Genomic DNA, 22,475 nt, shown 5'->3' with positions numbered 1-22,475 from the left:
GACTTATACGTACGGTTATAAGCATGAATTCTGGAAAAGTGGCATTTAGTCTTTTAGACTGAATCTGTATGAGACAGAGTGAGAGCTGTTGCCTAGGCCCTAGGTGATACGGGTAGATAAATTACAGAAAGACAGTGGTAAATCGCTTATTAGGTTCAGTTGTGTTTTTGGAGAAGACAGCGAGAAAGAGAGAGCCAGCCCTCCGGATGGGGGCTGGGGAAGGAGTCATGCAAGTTTTACATGCATGTTGAAGCTGTGAGAAAGCTTTGATGTCATAGGAATACCAAAAATTGTTTTGCCTTTACTGTTGTAAGTCCCCCTCCTTGGGAATTTATGGCTAACGTTATCTATCCATAATGGATGAGCTTCAATCCTCCAGACACGGAGGATCTGACAGCATTGGAGAGTAACTTGGTTAAAGAAAATACACAAAAAACTATGCAGATTTATTTTGCACATACTCTCACTCTATTTTGCACACATTAATTTAGTTATTCAAAGTAAATTAGTTTGAATATGGCCACCAGTGATGTCATCAGGGACCTTGAATCATTGTGTTGTGTTGGATCGTCAATGTCATACACTTGGTTTCAATGTCCCGATGACATCACTGGTGGCCATATTCACGCAAACAAGTATATAAGACCAGTGGCAGCACAGTGAGTCACTAGAATTCTTAACAAAGACTAAGGCTATGTCCACACATATACAGATATTTATGAAAATGCAGTATTTTCTCTGCATTTTGGTGTCCCGTCCACACGAAGACAACATAAAACTAAATTCTAGCCTAAAGGGGGCTGCATCTGATTAGCTGATGACCCATTTTGTAAAGGAGCTGCTCTCTCTCTCTTCTTTCTCTCCGTCTGTTGCCCAAGTCCATATACCCTCAGTCTGTCCATCCCTTCCTATACAGCAATGCTGTTGTCATTTCCGTAACATCCTCTAAATCAGCGGTTCTCAAACTACGGGTCGCGACCCAAAGTGGGATCGTGGGTAGGTGACAGTGCATTGGCAAGTAAAAAATAAATCACAGTGGATGTGGGTCTGCACTCTGCAGTGTATCTACACAGTGGATGTGGGTCTCTGCAGTGTATCTACACTCATTACACCCCCAACAGAGATGGGTTGGTTTTCTTCCATCAGAGATAAGATTCTGTCCCTTGGCAGCTCAACACATTCTAACTGCCCCATAAAAAAGGGAAGATTCATCATAATCCAATCATCCCCAGATCAGATCTATACAGCAATGGTTCTCAAAATGATCCCAGATCAGATCTATACAGCAGTGGTTACAAAAATGGGGTCAGGGAACTCTGGGGAGATCTCAGGTTGTTCGTATAAAAATAACACTTAAATTGACCAATTAACACTTTCCGTGCCACTCACGAGATTTCTCTGGTTTTTTTTATAGGTGGTTGCTAGCCACTCACGAGATTTCGATTTCGATTTTTTTTTTTTTTTTTTTTTTAGCGATCTGAAAAATGATTGCATCACCCGAGCCTACCCGAGTATAGCCGAGGGGCGCCGGCGATCACTGTGGAAAAAAGCACCCCCTGTCGTCTCCCAGATGACATAAGTGATTTTGGAATGGACTTGGGGAAAAAAATCCGGTACTCCACATTTTCCAGTTCACTGATCCAGCCGGGGTTACCACAGTTCATTCTGGAACCTCAGATCCCCGCGGATCATGGAGATCTACAGTATCGCGTTGGATCCATACACGTATCGATTTTTTCGAATGGTGATCAGGAATTGGAATATACCAGTTGGATACCATCTGATGTCAGGTAAGGACTCTATGTTATCAGTGTTAGGATAATCAGAGTAAGTTTGATGAAGTTATAAGCTGTTTTGTGAAATGTCTTCTTTCGGTTTCACTGTAAAAGTCTGTGAGGAAATCAACGGAGCGATTATCCGCGCGCGGCCGTAATGTGCTTGCGTGCACGTATAATATTGATCATCTAGCGTTTATTTGAAAACGATTCATAAAAAGGCAGACGAATATCAACGTTGTGGAATATTCCACTAAAAGACGATTTTCATAGAATGCTCCAGAATTAGCTGTTTTTTATATCAAAACGGGGGCTTTTCTAAATGCTCTAAAACGGAAACGACGCGATAAAAAAACAATCTGCCTTGACAGCACTGACTGGAAAATAGTCTTTGATAATGCGATGGGCAGATTAGACACATAGCCATAATTTAAAACATAGATTAGGCGATATTAACGTTAACATTGGCGCCGATGGTGGCATTCAGCCGGTAAAACGGAAAACCAGGCGTGGCGCTCAAAGTGTTAACACAATGCTCTAAGAGGGTCCATCTCCTTGACAGTCCTCGACATGAAAACCCTTACTGTACACTGGTATACAATGGTTTCCCTTCTTATTTTGGAAGGCAACCACTAGCACATGATATACTGAATGTGTTTAGGCCTGGTGGAAATGTGTATGCAGGTTATTTTGTTGCCGTTTCTTGCTGTTGCCACCAGGTGGTGCCCTTGTACCACACTGACAAAACCCTGTGACAATGCTGGATATACACATCTCTACATTATGTACCTGGACATTTGATGACTGAGAACAGCTGAGAGCAGTGATGGTGAAAATATAACCGGTCATGATGCTCCACACTTATAGAAACACACAATATGTAAGAAAAAAGAAAAAAAGAAAAAAAAACTGGACAGGCTAAAAGTACAAAGAAGAGGTGTCATCATAGAACTAGCCTATAAGAAGAGGATGGGTCAGTGTCAACTCACTACTTGCTGCACTGGCTCCCCATCACTGCATGAATCTGCTTCAAGGTCCTTGACCTGGCATATCGCGCAGCGAAGGGAACAGCTCCCACCTACCTCCGGTCAATGGTCTAACTACACACCCTCAAGACCCCTCCGCTCTACATCTTCTGGCCGCCTCGCTCAGACCCACTCCTATCCGAGCTCCGGGAGGGTCATCAAAGAGAAGCTGCCTATTCTCGGTCATCGCTCCACAATGGTGGAACGAACTTCCCACCACAGTTAGGACAGCTGAAACCAGACCAATCTTTCGCTGTCGACTAAAAACACACTTCTTCAATCAAAGAAAAAAATAACCTCTAACCTTCTTACTGTCTTCTACCATCATACACTCTTCCACTAAATAATCTTCCTTGACTATATTACTACCTACTATACTTATTTTTCTCTATTACTATGCACTAAACACTGCAGCACCCAAGTTTCAACACTGCTTGATGAACATTGTTACTCAGCTGAAAGAGTTGTAGCCTTCCTGCTGACTTCTCATACAGAACATGTAAGTAGCTTTGGATAAAAGAGTCAGCTAAATGACAAAATGTAAATGTAAGATGATAGGTCTATGTCATCATAGTATTATAAGAAGAGGATGGGTCAGTGTCATCATAGAACTATAAAAAGAGGATGGGTCAGTGTCATATTCATAGAACTATAAGAAGAGGATGGGTCAGTGTTAGCCCCTTTCGTGACTGTGATGCAAGCCTTGCTTTAATACACAGTCACTTGCTCGACGTTACTAGCCATGTTAATGTGCAGCATGAAGCACTGGTTATTTACGAACGGTTAGTTCTAAATTGATCACAGATACATTTCAAAGGTACTCACAGTTGCACGAGTGTTTCACACACAAAAGCGGGGTGGTTTGAATTTTTTTTTTATAAACGAGTAAAAATCACTGAGCTAGCCTTGCGTCAAAATGGCTTCTTCCGCATTTGACATGCCGGAGCGCTGCGATTGCTGGGCGCACCAGGCATGTGACAAAGCAGAAGAAGAGAAGAAGCCAATCACAGCGCTCTGGCATGTCAAATGCGGAAGAAGCCATTTTGACGCAAGGCTAGCTCAGTGATTTTTACTCGTTTATAAAAATTATTTAAAATGTTTATTAGCAACGCCGAGCTTTCAAACCACCCCGCTTTTGTGTGTGAAACCCTTGTGCAACTGTGAGTACCTTTGAAATGTATCTGTGATAAATTTAGAACTAACCGTTCGTAAATAACCAGTGCTTCATGCTGCACATTAACATGGCTAGTAACGTCGAGCAAGTGACTGTGTATTAAAGCAAGGCTTGCATCACAGTCACGAAAGGGGCTAGGTCAGTGTCATCATAGAACTATAAGAAGAGGATGGGTCAGTGTCATCATAGAACTAGAACGTTTGGAACTGGCTTCCCCGTTACCACTGGGAGCCAAATCACATTGTAGTAGAAGAAGTAGCGTTGGAAGAAGTAAACATCATCTCCCAGCGCTGAGAAGGTTGGGCTGTAACTCATCCTATTCATATAATCTAAATGGCAGGATATAACGACTTGAGAAGAAAAAAAACCCAGGTGCATTGATTAGAATCTGGAAATCATAGGTTCCCAGAATAAACAGAGGAAGAACAATATAGGTTCCCTGAGTAAACCGAGGAAGAACAATATAGGTTCCCTGAGTAAACAGGGGCTTGCTAACTAAGTCTTTACAGAGCCCATGAAATTAAAGCATGTTAGTTATGCACCACTGTCTAGGCTACAGTCACCTGAATTATGCATGCAAGGTATTTGTTTAGTGTCACATTATTTGGCTATTTTGAACTTACCAGCTATGAAAATAACAACGCTATGATTATTATAAAATGTGCGAGATCTCTATCCAATACAGACTATAGGCCGCTGTTGTTTCATATAATGATCATGATGTGGAAAAATAATAACCATGTTTTGAACTCTTATCATTGAAAAAGGATTTCATAATTTTTCCTTTTTTCATACAAATAAAAAAATGTATTCCCACAGAACCCATGCAATTATGTCAACTGTCATTCAACACATTGCTGCTCACCTTCAGTTGGGAGTACAGCTGGTTCATTGGTAGGGTGACGGGGAGACGGGGCTTCTGGGGGTACAACTGATTTAGTTGCTTGTTGTTTAGCTTACTAAAAATGTGCCTGCATTGATTAAAGGTCGGCTAAAAGAGGAGCAAAATGTAAAAACTCAAAACTTCGATATTAAGTAACTAATGTTAGGGAAGCAAAGGTAGTCTATTTCGCTATGGGTTAAGCAAACAGGTTAATTCACTCATGGACTACACACCCACCTTCGTGAAAAATGTATATACTGTCGCTCTCTTTTCTCTCTCCAGTCTTTCTTTTCTCTCCTAGCGGGGCAGCTTAGCTGAAGAATTGTGCACTTTGTGATAAAACCGTCAAACTTGGTACATATGTAGCTCAATATATTTAGAAGAAATCTGGATATTGGGCCACTGGAAATTCGCCTCCTAATGGCCATGGCAGGCATCAACATTATTAGATCGCTTTTAGGGAGACTATGCCCCCCCTAAATTTCATATCAGCCATTGTGGAAAGACAGAAGAGACTATTACCTTTCCAGAGATACCAATATTATTATTCCAAATATAACCAGAGATATGCCATTTTACATAATTATTGAACGTCACCAATGCATGTTGAAAAAACTAAGTTCTCAGTCAATTTTGAGACATTCAATATGTAAACTAGCATATCTCTGGTTCTATTTGGACTAGAACAATAACATTGGTATCACTGGAAAGGTAACAGTCTGGCAGATATGATATGTAGGGGTGCTACAGCGTCAGCCCCCTAAAAGTGATCCATGGCCATGGCCACTAGGGGGCGAATTTGCAGTGGCCCAATATCCAGATTTATTAAGATTGGTTAAAAGGCAGGGGGCGGCTACGTGGTGTAGTGGGCAAGGCGCTCGCCACGAAATACTGGAGACGCTGGGCTCGTCAGTTCGAGCCCTGCGCTCCACATTTGCTTTCAGTTTAGCTGGTCGTCCGTACTAATACACATTGGCCGTATTAGGGGGTGGGAAACTGATGGGTGGGGATCGGGCGTTGTGGACAGCGACTCCTACAGGTCGGTTGGTGCGCCTGCGCAGTAGAATCAGGAAGTGTCGGGGGCAGCGTGAGCCTCCCACGCGTTACTCCTCGCCACTGAGAGATCGAGCTGCGCAGGTGAAAAGATGCGACTGCTGTTACCTCAAGTACCGGAGGGGACTTGTGCCATGTATGACTTAGTCCACATTGCAGCCGGCTTGTGGGAGGCAAGAAACAGCGTCCGTGACAGGGGAGGGTAGAATTGGATGATACGAAATTGGGATGGGAGAAAAATATAGAAAAATGGGAGAAAAAGTGGATAAAAAAAAAAAATATTGGTTAAAAGGCTAACCAACCTGACCCTGTCACTGGTTAAAAGGCTAACCAACCTGACCATATCCCTGGTTCTGTATCGTTAGTGGCTTAGCTTGGCATCGCTACTGCACTATCTCGCGTACGTGCACGCGTACTGAATAAACCACAAATGTACCTCTAATACCAGTATTAGTCTGACCAGGAAGTTCCAAGTCAGTCAGAAGATCCTTAGGAACTTCTACTCATGTACAATAGAGAGCATCCTGACCGGCAACATCACCTCCTGGTTTGGGAATAGCACTGCACAAGACCGTAGCAGACTACAAAGAGTGACACGTTCAGCCGAACGCACAATTAGAGGGGGGCTTCCCACCCTCCAGAACATTTACAACAAGCGGTGCAAGGGGAAGGCTAAGAGAATTATTAAGGACTCGAGCCACCCGAACAACTGCCTCTTTGAACTGCTGCCGTCAGGCAAGCGATACCGGAGTCTTATGGCGAGCACAGAAAGACTCAGAAGGAGCTTCTATCCCCAGGCCATCAGGCTGCTAAACGAACAATAATCGCTAAACGAACAATAATCACTATGCAACAACCATCAAATGCACACAGCACACACACCCACACGCACACACACACTCACTCAAACAAACAACACACTGCAGCACCCACTCTCCACACTTTAGATCACACAAACACACTTACACTTTATATTTATTGATAAAGGATTTGCACTACAACTCGTACACCTACTGTGAATTGTACCTAAACTGCACCTCGTCCATTTATGCCTTGCACTATATAGTATTGTATATTAGTACACTGCACAGTATTGTATATTGTATGGTAACTACGTCTACGAACATTGTACATATGTCTAAACTGAACACTGTGACCTCTTTTTTTTCTTCTAATTTTTACTATGTTTTTATTTCATACTATCTTGTCATGCACAGTCTCTGGAGCGCAACAGTAAGAAGCATTTTGTACAAAAGTATTCTGTACTTCTGTATGACAACTATTAAAGAAACTTGAAGAAACTTGAAACCACACCCCTCATCAGCTTACCTTCATAAGCAGGTGTGTGGTCACCTGCTCTCCTCCTTCTCGCTTTCACCACAAGGAAGAGGTGCCTCGGTAGATCCCCACACTTGACACCATGATGGAAGAAATTGGATTAGGAACAGCTTGGGAAACAAGGATACGTTGACATCATATCTTTATTTTCTCTCTCACTATTTTCGAGAAAATACGGCGATATTGTCTTCGTACTGGAGTGTCTAGAAGATGATCATTCTAAAAACCCTCCACCGGTTTTCGTATTGGGAGCACGCCGCTGCATGCTTCTCAACTGCAGTTCCTTGCTGTGTTTGTTGGGGTGAAACCTGTCAGGCCACAGCTGAACTGTCGGACATGCCGCTGTTGTGAGGAGCGGTGCGTTCCAGGTTGGGTGAGTAGTGTTTGCTGGCGGGCTCCACTTGTCTGTTAGTGCTATGGGGGCTACTTGACAAAGTTTATGGAAACCGGCCCCAGGCTAGGGTCCTTTGTTTAGCCGCCTAGGCGACAGAAGGCCTTGATCTGGCGACCATTATAGTTTAACTAGTGGGCCGCGACCATTGACACTGGTGATCCCTGTGTGTTCTGGACGAGTGGATTCTCTCTGTCACCGTGTTAAGACCCCATCTTTCATATCCAAATGAGAGTATTCCTTCACGAGGGGATATGTGCATGTAATGTGCGATAGCGGCAGATTCATGTTCAAAGTCAGCTATACAGGCCAGTTGGTACTGTGCTGATTCCGCCGGACGTGGTAATGTCACCGTTGTGAAGCGGTGTTGACGTCTTGTTTTCTCTTTTCTCTTAAAAAGTGAGGAGGGTTCAGAACGGCGGCCTGTCTGGGTGAGTGTTATGTCATTGTTTACATGTTCATAGCTTACGGTTAGCCGGTCAGTGGCCTGGCGCGGGGTAGCTTCGCTTCTCGCGCGCCGCCGGGAGCTCGCTTCTGATCGCGTGCGTCGTTAGACCGGCGTCTCGCGAGCGGAAGCAATAGCACCCGAACGGTTGGAGCAGCCGTTAGCTTGATGCTATTCTGTTGAACGTGCTTTGATTTTAACATGTTTTACACTCTTGACCACGACGTCATCCTTGACAGGGGATGTTCGTCGACCCTGCCTGAGCCTAGACGGGGATTGCGTCAACAAAGAGGACTGTAGCGACTGGTGGAGCGGCGACGCTGCCCGGGTCGAACAACACAGGACGGCTGTGTTCTACGGTGTCTTGTGAGTTTGACTGCACTTCGCTGATCTGCGTTCCGGGTAGGTACGGGGTTGGCCAGACCTCATAACACGTCTTCTGGTTTTACTTTGCTAAATGTATTGTGGATAAACGGTGTTTTTTCCCAAAACGTGTGTTGTTGCAATACATTTGGGATACGTTGCGGGTTGTGTGTGAGCTGTTTTTGTCACTGGCAGTTAGCTTCTCCGTGCAGATCGTGATGTATTGATCTGGTTGTTGTGTGAGAAACATCATGGTGTTTATGTGTACCGTGTACTCACTACTAAGGCAACTAACCTATGTAGCTATGCTTGGTGACAAGTGAGTAAAAGAATGTTCTTTCTCAGACTGTAATGACAATGAACAGTGAGTTCACACATTAACAGGTTTTCCTGTTTTAACTGGCCGTATTGAGGGTAAAATAGGAGGATTGTGTTTCCCCCCCCCGGTTCCCTGGGGACTTTATCACCTCCTATCAGACATGTTGTGCATTAATTGTGTCTTTTGTGTGGTAGGGATACGATGTGACTCTTAGCTTGATTGCTGAGGTTGTGCTAAATCTGCTGGAGAAACTTATTTCCTAAAGGGAAATTGGTTTGGTTGCTGTCATGTGTGCTTAGCAAGGCCTGTGGTCGATACTAATCAAGAATGATGTATTCTCTCATTGTGAAAAAAATAAAAAACGGCGTTCCTCTGTTGAGTGTTTTTGCCATTTTTTGTAGGTGATGATGGGTTGTGTGTGTCATGTGACCTACAACTGGGTTGTACTGGCCACAGAAGCACATGTGTATGTTGGACCGGGGTTCTTAGAGCCTTCTCTATTCTGTGTTTTTCCTTAGTAAAAATCAGATAGCAGGTTAGCTCATGCGCTGTGTGGAGCTGTGAAACGCTTCATAGAGCTGACTATGACTGTGTCATATTCTCTTTTTGTCGTTACGTCGTATCATGGGTGTGGGGTCGTAAAGGGGTGAACTGGTAACCTTTCCTCTCCCCATTGTTCTGTCGGTCAGGGGTACACCCCCTGTCCTTCAAGGTTCCCGTCACGTGGCGGTTCGGCACGTTACGGGGGGGGGGGGGGGGGGGGGGGGGGAGGGAGTTCCTGGTCCCACGGCCTGGTATATTGGGCGTGTGCACCGCAGGAATTCCCCCGCCATAGAGTACGTCACCGTGCGCGTCTCTGTTGGTAGGACTTCCGTGTGCTGTTCAGGTCCATGTGATGGATCTGTTTTCAGGGGGGGTGGTCAGGGCTCCTCCTCACCAAGCGCCTACTCAGGCCTTCTGTGAGTTCGGACTCCTTCTTCCATGTGAGGAAGCCTCCATCAGAGTACAGAGCCTTCCTCCTCAGATTGTCAAAGTGAGTGGACCCTCTAGAAGGGTCCTTTTCTATTGTATGTATATTCGATTCAATTCGTTTATTGAGTGTGTATGGGTTCGGTGCCTCTTCCCCGGAGGCCCTAAAACCAGTTTTTTACATGGCTCAAGGTGCAATATATTCTTTTCAATCTGTACAGCTCGCGTGGGAAGTCTCTCTGGGGATCCCCGTCTCTTTCCTATGGGAGGGTGGTGGGATGTAAAAATGTGAACATTTTTTACCCCGGCTGTGTAGACTGGGATACATACTGTTGATACTTCCTTCTTTCTATTCCAGAAGTGTTGGAGTTAGGGAGTGTCACACCCCTCTTGTCGTTCCCCTGGGCGCCTTGGGGATTCAATGACAGGTCTAAATAGCCTGTTCATTGATGGGGGTGTGTCCCGACGCACGTATAGTGCTAGCTCGCTGTAAACAGGCGATTGACTGGCACGCCTTGGTTGCTTGTGGTTGAAACAGCGTTTTTATAAAGCAACTGAGATGGGGGTTTTTCCTCTTCCGGCGACCACATCCCATGACCTGGGTGGGTTGTCGACGGATTCTCGTTCATGTCTGGGGGATGATGACGGGATGGATCTGAACATATGTAGTGGGGTCTCACGCCCTTGGGGTGGGCCACCAGGCGCGGTTCGTCCGAACGTCTGGGTGGCGCCTTCTTTTCATGTTAAGATCAACACGCATATCTGCCCTTCTCCTGGAGTAGGCATGTCGGCGTGGTTAGGGCACGGGACTGGTTCTGGTCACGCTGGTCCAGATCGGTTGAACCCGTTGTCCGCCGGGGATGCAGATCTGCTGTTCTGGTACCCTGAGGGACTTGGGCTTTTTTCAGGGGGAAAAATGCCAGGTCGGTCTGGGTGTCACAGGGTTAAGCGCTATGGAGACCCTGGTTGGGTATGTTTTTACTCAGCACTGTCGTCATGGCTTACAGCCATGCCATTCTGTACGCGCTCGATCTCGTCGGATCTCGGCCGCTACACAGGTTGGTCCTGGTTAGTACTTGGTTGGGAGACCGCCGGGGAATACCAGGTACGGTGTGCTTAGGGGCTGGTTCTCCATTATTTTTCGCTCCTCTCTCACGCATGGCGAAGAGGGGCCTGTGGGGGTGGTTTTTTGACCTCCTCTGGTGACCCTGTGCTTCCCGTACCGCCAGGCCCGGTCCGAAGTGATGTTTGCGACCCGTAGGCCTGGGTTAACCCTTTTTGGAAACTGAAACACTTGTACTGCGGTATAGCCGGTGTATACCCGCAGGTGTGTTTTGGAGTTTTTTCTTGAGGGGTTATAGGAACAACCACCGCATTGGGTAACACCGAGGTGGTTGATTCCCTGGTGTGTTGGAGCAGTGTCAACTCCCGGGTTCACCGGTTGAGGGTGCCCCTGCACGTTCATGACGTCTGCCAATCGTGTCAGCCTTCTCTGCCTCGACCCCTCTGGGTGGGGGTTGTTGAATGGAGGCTTGGTCATGCAACACCGCCAGCTTACGCTCCTTCCGCCGGGGCGGCTGTGTTCAGCTGTCCCCTCTGGCGCCTGTCTCGTCCGCAGTCTCCAGGCTAGGGTTAACAGCCTGTTGCCTGGTTTTTCCCCGGTGCGCTGCCTGCTTCCGTTGGTTAACCTTTTTTGTGTGCTTACGGCCATGCTGACTGCCTATTCTGCAGGGTCAGTGTGCCAGGCGGTGTACTATTGGGGGGACGGGGCCCGCTCGGCTTACGGCCATACCGACCTGAACACGCCCGATCTCGTCCGATCTCGGAAGCTGGGCAGGTTCTGGCCTGGTTGGTTCCGCCTGGGAATACCAGGTGCAGTAACTGAGGGGCCTTTGTCCGAATACGCTGGCGATGTGGGGGGCGGGGCACTACGTGCCCACCTGGTGGGGTCTTGATGCTGGCATCATGGACTTCTCCGGGCCCCCATTCTAGGGAGTCCAGTCCTTTTGGTGGGTCTGGGTCTTCCTTCGTGCTCCGCTGCTACGGCCTTGCCACGGGGTTGGGTTTGCCCTTGACCCCGTGATTCTGGGGGCAGTAACGAGGTTGTTCCTCCGTTCGTTCCCGGGTGGCATGCGGGTTGTGCGTGTGTGTAGTCGTGGGGTCAAGCCACGGTCTGCTCACCCTGTGCGTTGAGTTGCTTGAGTGCCTCTTCGCACGGTCGGGTCCGTCGCCCTCCCGTGACGTCCCTAATAGGGGGGCTACCCTCCATTAGGGGGGGTCGGGGGGGCTCGGCCCTCCCTGTTCTGATGGTTTTGGGGGGCTGTCAGCGGGGTGTATTTGTCAGCCAAGTGGCTCCGCTTGGCCTCCCTTGTGCAGTAGCGATGCCAAGCTAAGCCACTAACGATACAGAACGTTAGGTTATGACTATAACCAAGTTCTGTTAGTTAGGGGCGATGCTTGGCATCGGACGGCCGCTGCAGCCCTTGTCCTCACCTTGTGGTGAAAGCTTGGGAAGGAGGAGAGCAGGTGACCACACACCTGCTTATGAAGGTAAGCTGATGAGGGGTGTGGTCAGACTAATACTGGTATTAGAGGTACATTTGTGGTTTATTCAGTACGCGTGCACGTACGCGAGATAGTGCAGTAGCGATGCCAAGCATCGCCCCTAACTAACAGAACTTGGTTATAGTCATAACCTAACGTTAAAAGGATAACCAACCTAACTAGGGATGTCCCGATCCGATCACGTGATCTGGGGCAGATCACATGATTTTCAGAAGATCGGGGGGGGGGGGGGGGGGGGGGGAAGTAAAACACTTAATATTTTTTATTTTATTCAACAAACATGACCATGTTCACATCTTAAACTCATACTGAGGCCTTAGTTTTGGTTTTAAATTACATATCATTCATTTATTTATTGTCGCACAGAGCAGAAGAATTTGCCAAAACAAAGGCATTTCCTTTGATTTACACCATCGCACGATAGTGACGTATGCCGAAAATAGCAGACCTCACAACGCGTCGCTCCCGCAACACCGGCAGGTCCACCTGATGACTCTGAGCAGCTAGACAAAATGTCAGAAGTTTGGAAGCATTTTATTTTTAAATTGAAACCGAAGCCAGTCCAATAGCCAGTTGCAATGTTTGCAAGGCGGACGTTCCGCGTGGAGGAAAGAACAGAGCTGCGTTCAACATGACCAATCTAATACGTCACGTTATGTTGACTAGAGCAAGCAAAGGAATGGGGGATGCGGCTGGTGCTTTGCTAAACAGCTGTATTGATTGCAATGCCTCGCTTGAATGAAGTTCACCTGGATAACGTCAACATTCGGAGGATCATTGTCGGCGTTTCAGACCAAAATGGAGCAAATCATTACGTAAGTCGAACACTGTGAATGTATACTAATGTGCAAACAGATTGAAACTTTGAATATTTCTCGTATGAAGCACATTCTCAGGGGCTCAGGGTGAATGTAATGTGAGCCGCCGTGCTCGACTATTGAGGCAACAGAGGGGCTTGTCTCTCTTCGCCAGTTTCTGACAAAAATGCGTCAAATTGGTTACTAATAGGGATGTCCCGATCGCCTTTTTTTGCTTCCGATCCGATCCCGAGCATGTGATTTTAAATATCTATCGATCCGATCGTTTCCGATCCGATCTTTCACATTAGTAATCAATTTTGACGCATTTTTGTCAGAAACTAGAGCGAGACAAGCCCATCTGTTGCCTATAATAGTCCGGGGCGCGAGAGCGGAGGCTTTTATTATTACATTCACCCTGAGAAATGTGCTTCTGCTTCATATGAGAAATATTAAAAGTTTCAATATATGTTTGCACATTAGGATACATTCAGTGTTCGACTTACGTAATGGTCCATTCTGGTCTGAAACGGCGACGATAAACCTCAGTCACGTAACGTTATCCTCCAGGTGAAAATTTAGTCTGAAAACTTCGCCTCCAGCCTGCTGCTTCATGAATTTTTCCTCCACGCGGAATCTCCTCCTTGCAAACATTGCAACTGGCTTGACTTTATATTTTAAAATGCTTAGTTCCAAACCTCTGACATTAAGTCTAGCTGCTCAAGTCAGTGGATATTAACTGTGTTTCGGGAGCGACGTGTTGTTGTTGTGGTCGCGTGTAGCGTGTAGCGTCTAAATTAAAGGGAATGTTTGTTGCAACGGTGAAAATTAAAGGGGAATGTGTTTGTTGTGGATAATTATTCTGCTCTGTGTGACAATAAATACATTAATGATGATATATTATATGTAATTTAAAACCAAAACTAAGGCCTCCGTATGAGTTTAAGACGTGGACATGGTCATGTTTGTTGAATAAAAATTTTCTTTTTTTGACTGCCGATTTTTATTATAATTTTTTCCCGATCCCCGATACTCTGAAAAGCACGTGATCGACGCCGATTCCGATCACGTGATCGGATCGGGACATCCCTAGTTACTAATGTGAAAGATCGGTTCGGGAAAGATCGGTATCGGCAGATACTCAAAATCACATGATCGGGAGCAAAGAAATGCGATCGGTACATCCCTAAACCTAACCATATGCCTGGTTAAAAGGCTAACCAACCTAAGCATATCCCTGGTTAAAAGAATAACCAACCTAACGATATCCCCGGTTAAAAGGATAACCAAACTGACCATATCCATATACTGGATACTAGACTTCCTAATGAACACATCAATGTCGAGCGTATCTCCAGCTTCAAATTCCTAGGAGTCCACATCTCCGAGGACCTCTCTTGGAACCTCAACACCTCATCACTGCCCAAGAAGGCTCACCAACGCCTCTTCTTCCTGAGGAGACTGAGGAAAGCCCACCTGTCCCCTCAGATTCTGGTGAACTGTTACCGGAGTGCCATAGAAAGTATACTCACCAACTGCATCACAGTCTGGTACGGCAACTGCACTGCCTCAGACCGGAAAGCACTGCAGAGGGTGGTGAAAACCGCCCAACGCATCACCGGTACATCACTCCCTAGTACTATTGAGTCTATCCATCACAAACAGTTTCTGAGGAAGGCACACAGCATTGTCAAGGACACCTCTCATCCCAATCATGGACTGTTTGCCCTCCTCCCCTCCGGGAGACGCTACAGGAACCTCCACTCCAAGTCAAGCAGACTCAGGACAGCTTCTTTCCCCATCTCTCTGAACTCTGTACCATGTTGACAGAACCCCCTGCCCCACCATATCAACTCCATTGACAACACCCTTGGCTCCGTTACCCATACTGTACAACTCTGAACTCTGTTGCCTATACTCAATTTATACCGACCTACTGCTTCACAGTCTACCCATATACTGTGTATGATAGCGTGTACAACAGTGCTGTATATACAGCATATTTACACTTTTTATATTTACCGCATATATATATATACAGTATATATATCAATTTGTCTGAATATACCTGCATATAACCCCTCTATATACTTGCTTGTACACCTGCATATAACCCATAGCTCTGTATGATAGCATGTACAATAGTGTTGTATATACATACAGTATATATTTATATACACATATTTATTCTCACCGCATACATACCTATCCATACCCGTCTCTCCTTACCGACAGTCCTTTACTATATCTATACATATCCTACTCTTACTAGTTATGCTGCTGGCCAGTCTGACTACTACTACCATACTGTCCTTATACCTTATATCACTGTACATATATTATACAACTCTGTACATAGATCTGATTAGCACTAAGCTGCTGCTGCTCCGAGGTGCCTAGGACCAGGCTCAAAACTAGGGGAGATAGAGCCTTCGCTGCTGCTGCCCCCCCCCCCCTAACCAATCTGACAATATCTCAAGCAGAAAGCAACCTAGAGAGTTAACCACAGCAAAGTAATTCATTCCACAACCCTTTTCAATATTATATAGTCTCATCAACATACGGTTAGATGGCAAGCATGTAACATTGTCACTAGAGGGCACACACACATTAAGTCCTACAATCACCTGCTATACCATCCTGGGTAAATCCACCTACAGTACCATCCCTGAGTAAATCTACCTACCATCCCAGAGTAAATCTACCTACCATCCCAGAGTAAATCTACCTACCATCCCAGAGTCCCAGAGTAAATCTACCTACCATCCCAGAGTAAATCTACCTACCATCCCAGAGTAAATCTACCTACCATCCCAGAGTAAATCTACCTACTATCCCCCAGAGTAAATCTACCTACTATCCCAGAGTAAATCTATTAACAAACACTAACACTGGGAGGAATAAATCCACTACTATTAAAAGGAGTAAATAGCACTGACTTGATAAACACTTTTAATTCCTTCTTCTCCTGCTTTGAAAGTTCTGACTTTTTAGAGAATATCTATGTATGCATGGATTCCCTGGAACCCCAAAACTAAATGGTTATTTCCAAAGATTGGGTCATAGCATCATTTAAGAAGGTTAAACTAAGGAAAGCTGGTGGTCCTGACTCGATATGCAGGCGCACCCTCCACCACTGTGCTGATCAGCTTGGTTGGGTGTTTTCTAGACTCTTCCAGATATGTGTAGATTTAGGTCAGACCACATTATGGAAGAGGTCAACCATCATACCTATCCCTAGGTCAAAAGACTAAAAATAACTGAAGGACTTCAGGCCAGTGGCGCTTACCTCATTAGCAATAAGGTTTTTATTTGCAGATTTCTCTTCTGCTTTTAACAAAATGCAGCCCCACATTTTAATTGAGAGGCTTGACTCTGATTTCAATCTCTCACACCAGCTTCTCATGCTGATTCTAAATGTCCTCACTGAGAGGGTCCAGCAGGTCTTTGTCAATGGACAGATGTCCAACATGTCTATTTCTAACACCGGCTCCCCCAAAGGTTGCGTGTTGTCTCCCCTTATTCATTATGTATACAGACAGCTGCAGATCGCTTCACGACCACAGGCATCTGGTTACGTTTCCAGATGACACAGTTCTTGTATCCCTACTGCAGCGCTCCGAGACTGATCATGGACCTGTACTTCACGACTTTGTGAAATGGTGTGATGAGAATTAATTGGACCTCAATGTCTCTATGACTAAGGATATGATAATTGACTTCAGACACAACTCCGATCATCAAGTCAGTGTAATTCACAACGAGGATGTCCAGATCGCTGAATCCTACAAGTATCTGGGAACTGTGTTTTATTGTAAACTGAAGTTCAACTTAAGTACAACCATTGTCAAAAAAAGGTCAGCAGAGGATCTCCTTGTTGAGAAAGCTGAACTCTTTTAATGTATAATTAGTGTAAATATCCTGAGCACTTTTTACTTTTCTTTTATCTGCTGGTTCAGTGGCCTATCTATTAAAGATAAGAACAGCCTACAGAATATTGTTAGTGTGCTCCAAAATAATTGGGGTCAAACAGAGAGACCCATGTTCTCACTGGACGGACCAGGTGGTCAAGAAGGGGACGAGCATCAGAAAACAACCTCTCCATGCTCTGTCTCAGCATTTTTTGCTGTTGCCTTCTGGCCGCCGTTATGACGTTCCATTGAGTAGGACCAACCGCTACGCTAAATCTTTTGTCCCCTCAGCTATCAAGACTTTTAAACACAGACAGTAGTCACTTTAAGTAGCCTTTTACACCTAGTTGTCCGTTTTAACATTTTTTTTTACTACAGTACCATCCCTGAGTAAATCCACCTACCATCCCTGAGTAAATCCAGCTACAATCCCCGAGTAAATCTATCTACCATCCCTGAGTAATTCCACCTACAGTACCATCCCAGAGTAAATCCACCTACAGTACCATCCCCGAGTAAATCTACCTACCATCCCTGAGTAAATCTACCTACCATCCCAGAGTAATTCCACCTACCATCCCTGAGTAAATCTACCTATAATCCCTGAGTAAATCTACCTATAATCGCTGAGTAAATCCACCTACCATCCCGAGTAAATCTACCTACCATCCCTGAGTAAATCTACCTACCATCCGTGAGTAATTCCACCTACCATCCCTGAGTAAATCTACCTACCATCCCTGAGTAAATCCACCTACCATCCCTGAGTAAATCTACCTACCATCCCCGAGTAAATCTACCTATCATCCCTGAGTAAATCTACCTACCATCCCTGAGTAAATCTACATATCATCCCTGAGTAAATCTACCTATCATCCCTGAGTAAATCTACCTACCATCCCTGAGTAAATCTACCTACCATCCCTGAGTAAATCGACCTACCATCCCTGAGTAAATCACAGAGTCAGTTAATGACCTGAATTTGCGACCATGAACCCACAGCACTGCAGTCTGCACCGAATGTGGAGGAATGACCAAGTAGCTAAACCAAATCCAAGTGAAGCAAAGTGCAGCTATAGCGGTTTAACCAAAGCCAGCTACAGTCACACGACAGGTGTTTTAATAAGCATGAGCCAAGCGAACAGCAGCCAACACACAGACTGGCCTCGATAGGGGAGAAACCTGCATGCCAACAAGCTAGCAAGGCTGGGAAGGTCAATTCATTCTAGATTACTGGTTAAATGCATGATTAAAACGTCCTCATTAAAACTGATCAGTGACATAATCCACTAGAATACTCAATCAGAATTTGATCTGGTCGATTTCAATTATGGTACTTTTGGATTACTTTGCTTTCAAAGTTAATAGAATTTGCAGGTACATAAAAAGAAACTTCCAATTGACCTAATTGGAAATCATATCTAATCAGAATCATCATTACCTAAAGAGACAATATGCTGATTTTCAACATGAATCCTATCGTTCTACTGTGAGGAGGTGATCATCTGACATATAGCTCACCCAGCCACATCCACCCAGAGAAATTCCTCTGGGTGACGTCACAGAGAGGAGAGCAGACCTCTAGTGAACTGCAGACACCATTTCCTCAACCAACAGAAGACGTTGGTGAGTTCCATGTCTGATTATCACCTCCTCACAACAGAATGATGGGATTAAAGTTGAAAATTTGTAAAGTGCCCCTTAAGTGATCTTGTAATCTGATGCATTTTTCCATTCTATATTAGTTTAATGCATATTACTCTAATAAGCCACCAACATGCCAAGCACCCCAGACAGGAAGTGGGTGGGGAGGGGTATTACCTGGGGGAGGCCGTATCAGAGCTTTCCCATGATCCTTTGAGGGAGTAACAGCTGATGGCTCTGTTATAAAATAGCAAGAATTATGCTCAGAAAATACAGTCTTTAAAATTCACAATACAGAGATGGGCCTACCTGAGCAGCTAACAAGCTAAACCACTAACCTAACCTTTAGTAGCTGCACAGCAAACAAACTAACCTTTAGTAGCTGCACAGCAAACAAACTAACCTTTAGTAGCTGCACAGCAAACAAACTAAAAAATCCTTTAGTAGCTGCACAGCACACAAACTAAACTAACTTAACCTTTAGTAGCTGAACAGCAAACAAACAAAACTAAAATGTTGTAGCTGAACAGCAAACAAACTAAACTAACCCAGCTGAACAGCAACCAAACTAAAATAACCGTTAGTAGTAGTTATTATTAATCATCATGACGTTAACACTTTCCATCATAGTTAGGACAGCTGAAACCCAACCAATTTTCCACCGTTAACTAAAAACACACAATCAATATCTGAAATTAAATTAAATATGTCTTTACTACTATGCACTAGGGCTGTCCCCGACTAAGGATTTGGATGGTCGACTATGATTGGCCAAAATTTGCCGTTAGTGGACTATTGGCCAAAAAAAAATTAAAAAAATAAGTATAATATTTGTAATATTTTTTAAAAATGTTTTTATCATTCCATTTGGGCTGTGGGGGGTGCTTAATGTCTGAAGGAGTCGACTGAAGGCTTCTTGTCCTCTGCAAAAGCATGCAAATGGTCCACTGATGGATACATCTTGATATTTGTCTAGTCTAGTGTGTTCATTAGATGGGTGAAATCCTCTTTCAGTGCCCCTGTGCCTGTTTTCGTAGGCAGTTAGCCTCTGGTATGTGTGCCATTAGTGCCCTACTATGCACACAAGAGCACCAAAGTTTCAACACCGTTTGGCAAACATTGTTACTTAGCTGAAAGAGTTGAATTATAACTCCTCCTCAGTCCCGATTGGTTGTTCCTACTTTCAACCCTCTGAAACCTACCGATTAGCCAGTGGATCATCCAACATTCACTCTCTGTTGAAGGCCATAAATCGCAATATTAATATCGCAATACTCAGCATATCGCAATATATTTTTTATCGCAATACTATCGTATCGTGACTTAAAGGTGCTATGCATTATAAATGTCATTTTTCAGTCTCTAGCATTGTATTATAGTAATAGGAGTTCGTATCAATGTGTTTTTGGGCCTAAATACTATATTGGCGAATTCCTCAGCTACAGCCCATCCCCTCTTTGCCTCTAGTAAATCAGGTCATGTTGATTTGACGACCTGGTGCACGTCACAGGGCGCTGTTTATAGCGCACGGTGATGTGATTGGCTCTGTGGTTTTAGTAATGCCCGCCTCCATTCTTGCTACCTGCAGGGTGGAAGGTTTGTCCAGAAGATCACTAATCAGCTGAAGCCTGATGCGGTTCCCTCGGTCTTCGACAGACAGACCGGCGTTAGCTCTCGGGACTCGGGAGCGATCGCTAGCTACTTAGCACCAGCCGGGGCCGGCGTTAGCAACCGGGAGCGTCGTTGAGCATTCAGCCTGCTGGCTACCTAGATCCACTTCAACCAGCGTCGCGGAGCATTCAGCCTGCTGGCTACACAGCTTGTCGGTGTGCTAATAGCCTCTGCAAGCTAACGGTAGCTGGCTACACAGCTTGTCGGTGTGCTGGAGCCTCTGCAAGCTAACGTTAGCTGGCTACACAGCTTGTCGGTGTGCTGGAGCCTCTGCAAGCTAACGGTAGCTGGCTCCAGGCTATTAGCACATCGACAAGCTGCTGGAGCTCCCGACGCTCGGCTGGTTGAAGTGGATCTAGGTAGCCAGCAGGCTGAATGCTCCGCGACGCTCCCGGTTGCTATCATGTGCAGGTCCTCTTCTCAGACCTGTGTGGCAAAGCACTGCACACGCATCATGCAAGCTACACATCGCTGCATGTTGATCAATGGTGGCCCACTCGGTGCATCACAGTGGGCTACTATTGTGCTAACAACAACCGCGGTGTCCGGCTTGTCGGCCGGCATGAGTGCTCGATTTGGGGTGGTTCTCTCCTCCTTGTGTGCCCCCGTTCTCGCGGGTGTCCTGCCGGGGAGCTTGTGGACGCGACAACAGCGGCGGCCGTAGCGTTAGTTAGCTCATAGCTATTGTGTACCACTAGCGTTACGGCGGGCTTGAGCACCCTACGGCTGCCGCCGTTGTCGCGTCCATGGGCTCCCCGGCAGGGTACCCGTGGGGACGGGGGTGTACAGAGAGGAGAGAACCATTTTGTGTCGGGCGTGCATGCCGGCCAGCGAGCCGGACGTCGGGATATGTTGTTAGCACAATAGCTACCAAGCTAAGCTATGTTAGCTTCTAACGGTGTATACACAATATGTACAACGACACAATGATTTACATTATTACAAATATGGTAACGTGGTTGTGGCTTTTACAAATAGTGGTAACATAAATATAGATAGACAGTACTGCTACATCTCTATATTTATGACATACCATATTTGTATTGCTACAGTACTGCTCAGTACTGCTATGATGGAGACCAGAGAAAGACTTTCGTCTTGTTTACATCAGGGTCCCCCAATTTCAATTCATGGTAACATATTATATATATATAGATAGACAGTACTGCTACATCTCTATATTTATGACATACCATATTTGTATGTAACCTGAAACCTAATCTCTGACGGGGAGATGGGCGGAGCTATTTGGTGGGTGGCTGTCACTCAAAGCATTCTGCTAGTATGGGTGGAGCCAAGCCAATAATAGCCTGCTTTCATGAGGCTGAAAAATGCTGGTTTTGAGTACAAGATTAGAAATATAAAACAATGATTATTTTTGGAATAAAAATTACAGATGTGTTACATAGACTCACAGGAAGTGTGTAAAGTTGCCCAAATAGTGCTAGGAATAGCAGTGCATAACCCCTTTAAGTATCGTGAGGCCTCTGGTGATTCCCACCCCTAATACCAACCATGTTATGCTAGCTTACCGGGAAAAGGGCTAAATATCATTCACACCTGCAATCTGTACAGTGCACTGTATAAGACAAGCCCCCTTTTTCACGGTGTAATTTGCGACAAAAAAAAAAAAACACTTATATTCAGTATCTAACAGGGGAGAAATAATTGAATTGTCTGTCTTATCAATCAATATTTGTATCGTTATTGTCTACATTGCTTTTACCCTTTTTCTCTTTCTGTGCATTGCTATTATTATATCTATTTTATGTCAATTTTTACAGCTGGGAAGCACTTTGGGCTGCAAATATTCAGGACAATACAGTATTTAAGGATAAGATTATCAATCAACAGATTTAATACATTTTGTACCATTTTTATTACACATTCAAAAAATCGAACTCTGCAAATGCACAGTGTAGCAAAGCCAAGCAGACAGATTCAACCAAGGAGTTCTTCACACAAAGCCTCATATACCAGACTAAAACCAACTGGACCTGTTCCACTGAGACTGACCAATAAGGAGCTATCCATGTCTTACTGAACAAAGATATGTACAGGCTTAGACCCTGATCACTAGTGGACCCTGATCCTGGTGCTAGAAAACACAATGCTGTATATTCTGACAACAATACCTGGGGGGGGGGGGGGG

At 45.1% G+C, this 22,475-nt stretch overlaps 1 protein-coding gene across 2 annotated transcripts in view; it reads right to left on the bottom strand.

Moving 5' to 3' along the window:
- The window catches only part of vldlr (very low density lipoprotein receptor), a 159,848-nt gene that overhangs the window by 8,358 nt on the left and 129,015 nt on the right, over window positions 1-22,475 (bottom strand). Inside the window, exon 17 of one of the 2 annotated variants that reach the window (XM_084324036.1) lies at window positions 18,830-18,889. The exons of the other annotated variant lie outside the window; for it this stretch is intronic. Coding sequence (XP_084180162.1) covers window positions 18,830-18,889 — 60 coding nt within the window. The remainder of the gene's footprint in view (window positions 1-18,829; window positions 18,890-22,475) is intronic. 2 annotated transcript variants of the gene reach the window in all.

The sequence above is a fragment of the Notolepis coatsorum genome (genome assembly GCF_963971535.1).
Source record: "Notolepis coatsorum genome assembly, chromosome: 11".
In the NCBI taxonomy this organism is placed as follows: domain Eukaryota; kingdom Metazoa; phylum Chordata; class Actinopteri; order Aulopiformes; family Paralepididae; genus Notolepis; species Notolepis coatsorum.
This window is presented reverse-complemented; position numbering and strand designations above follow the sequence as displayed.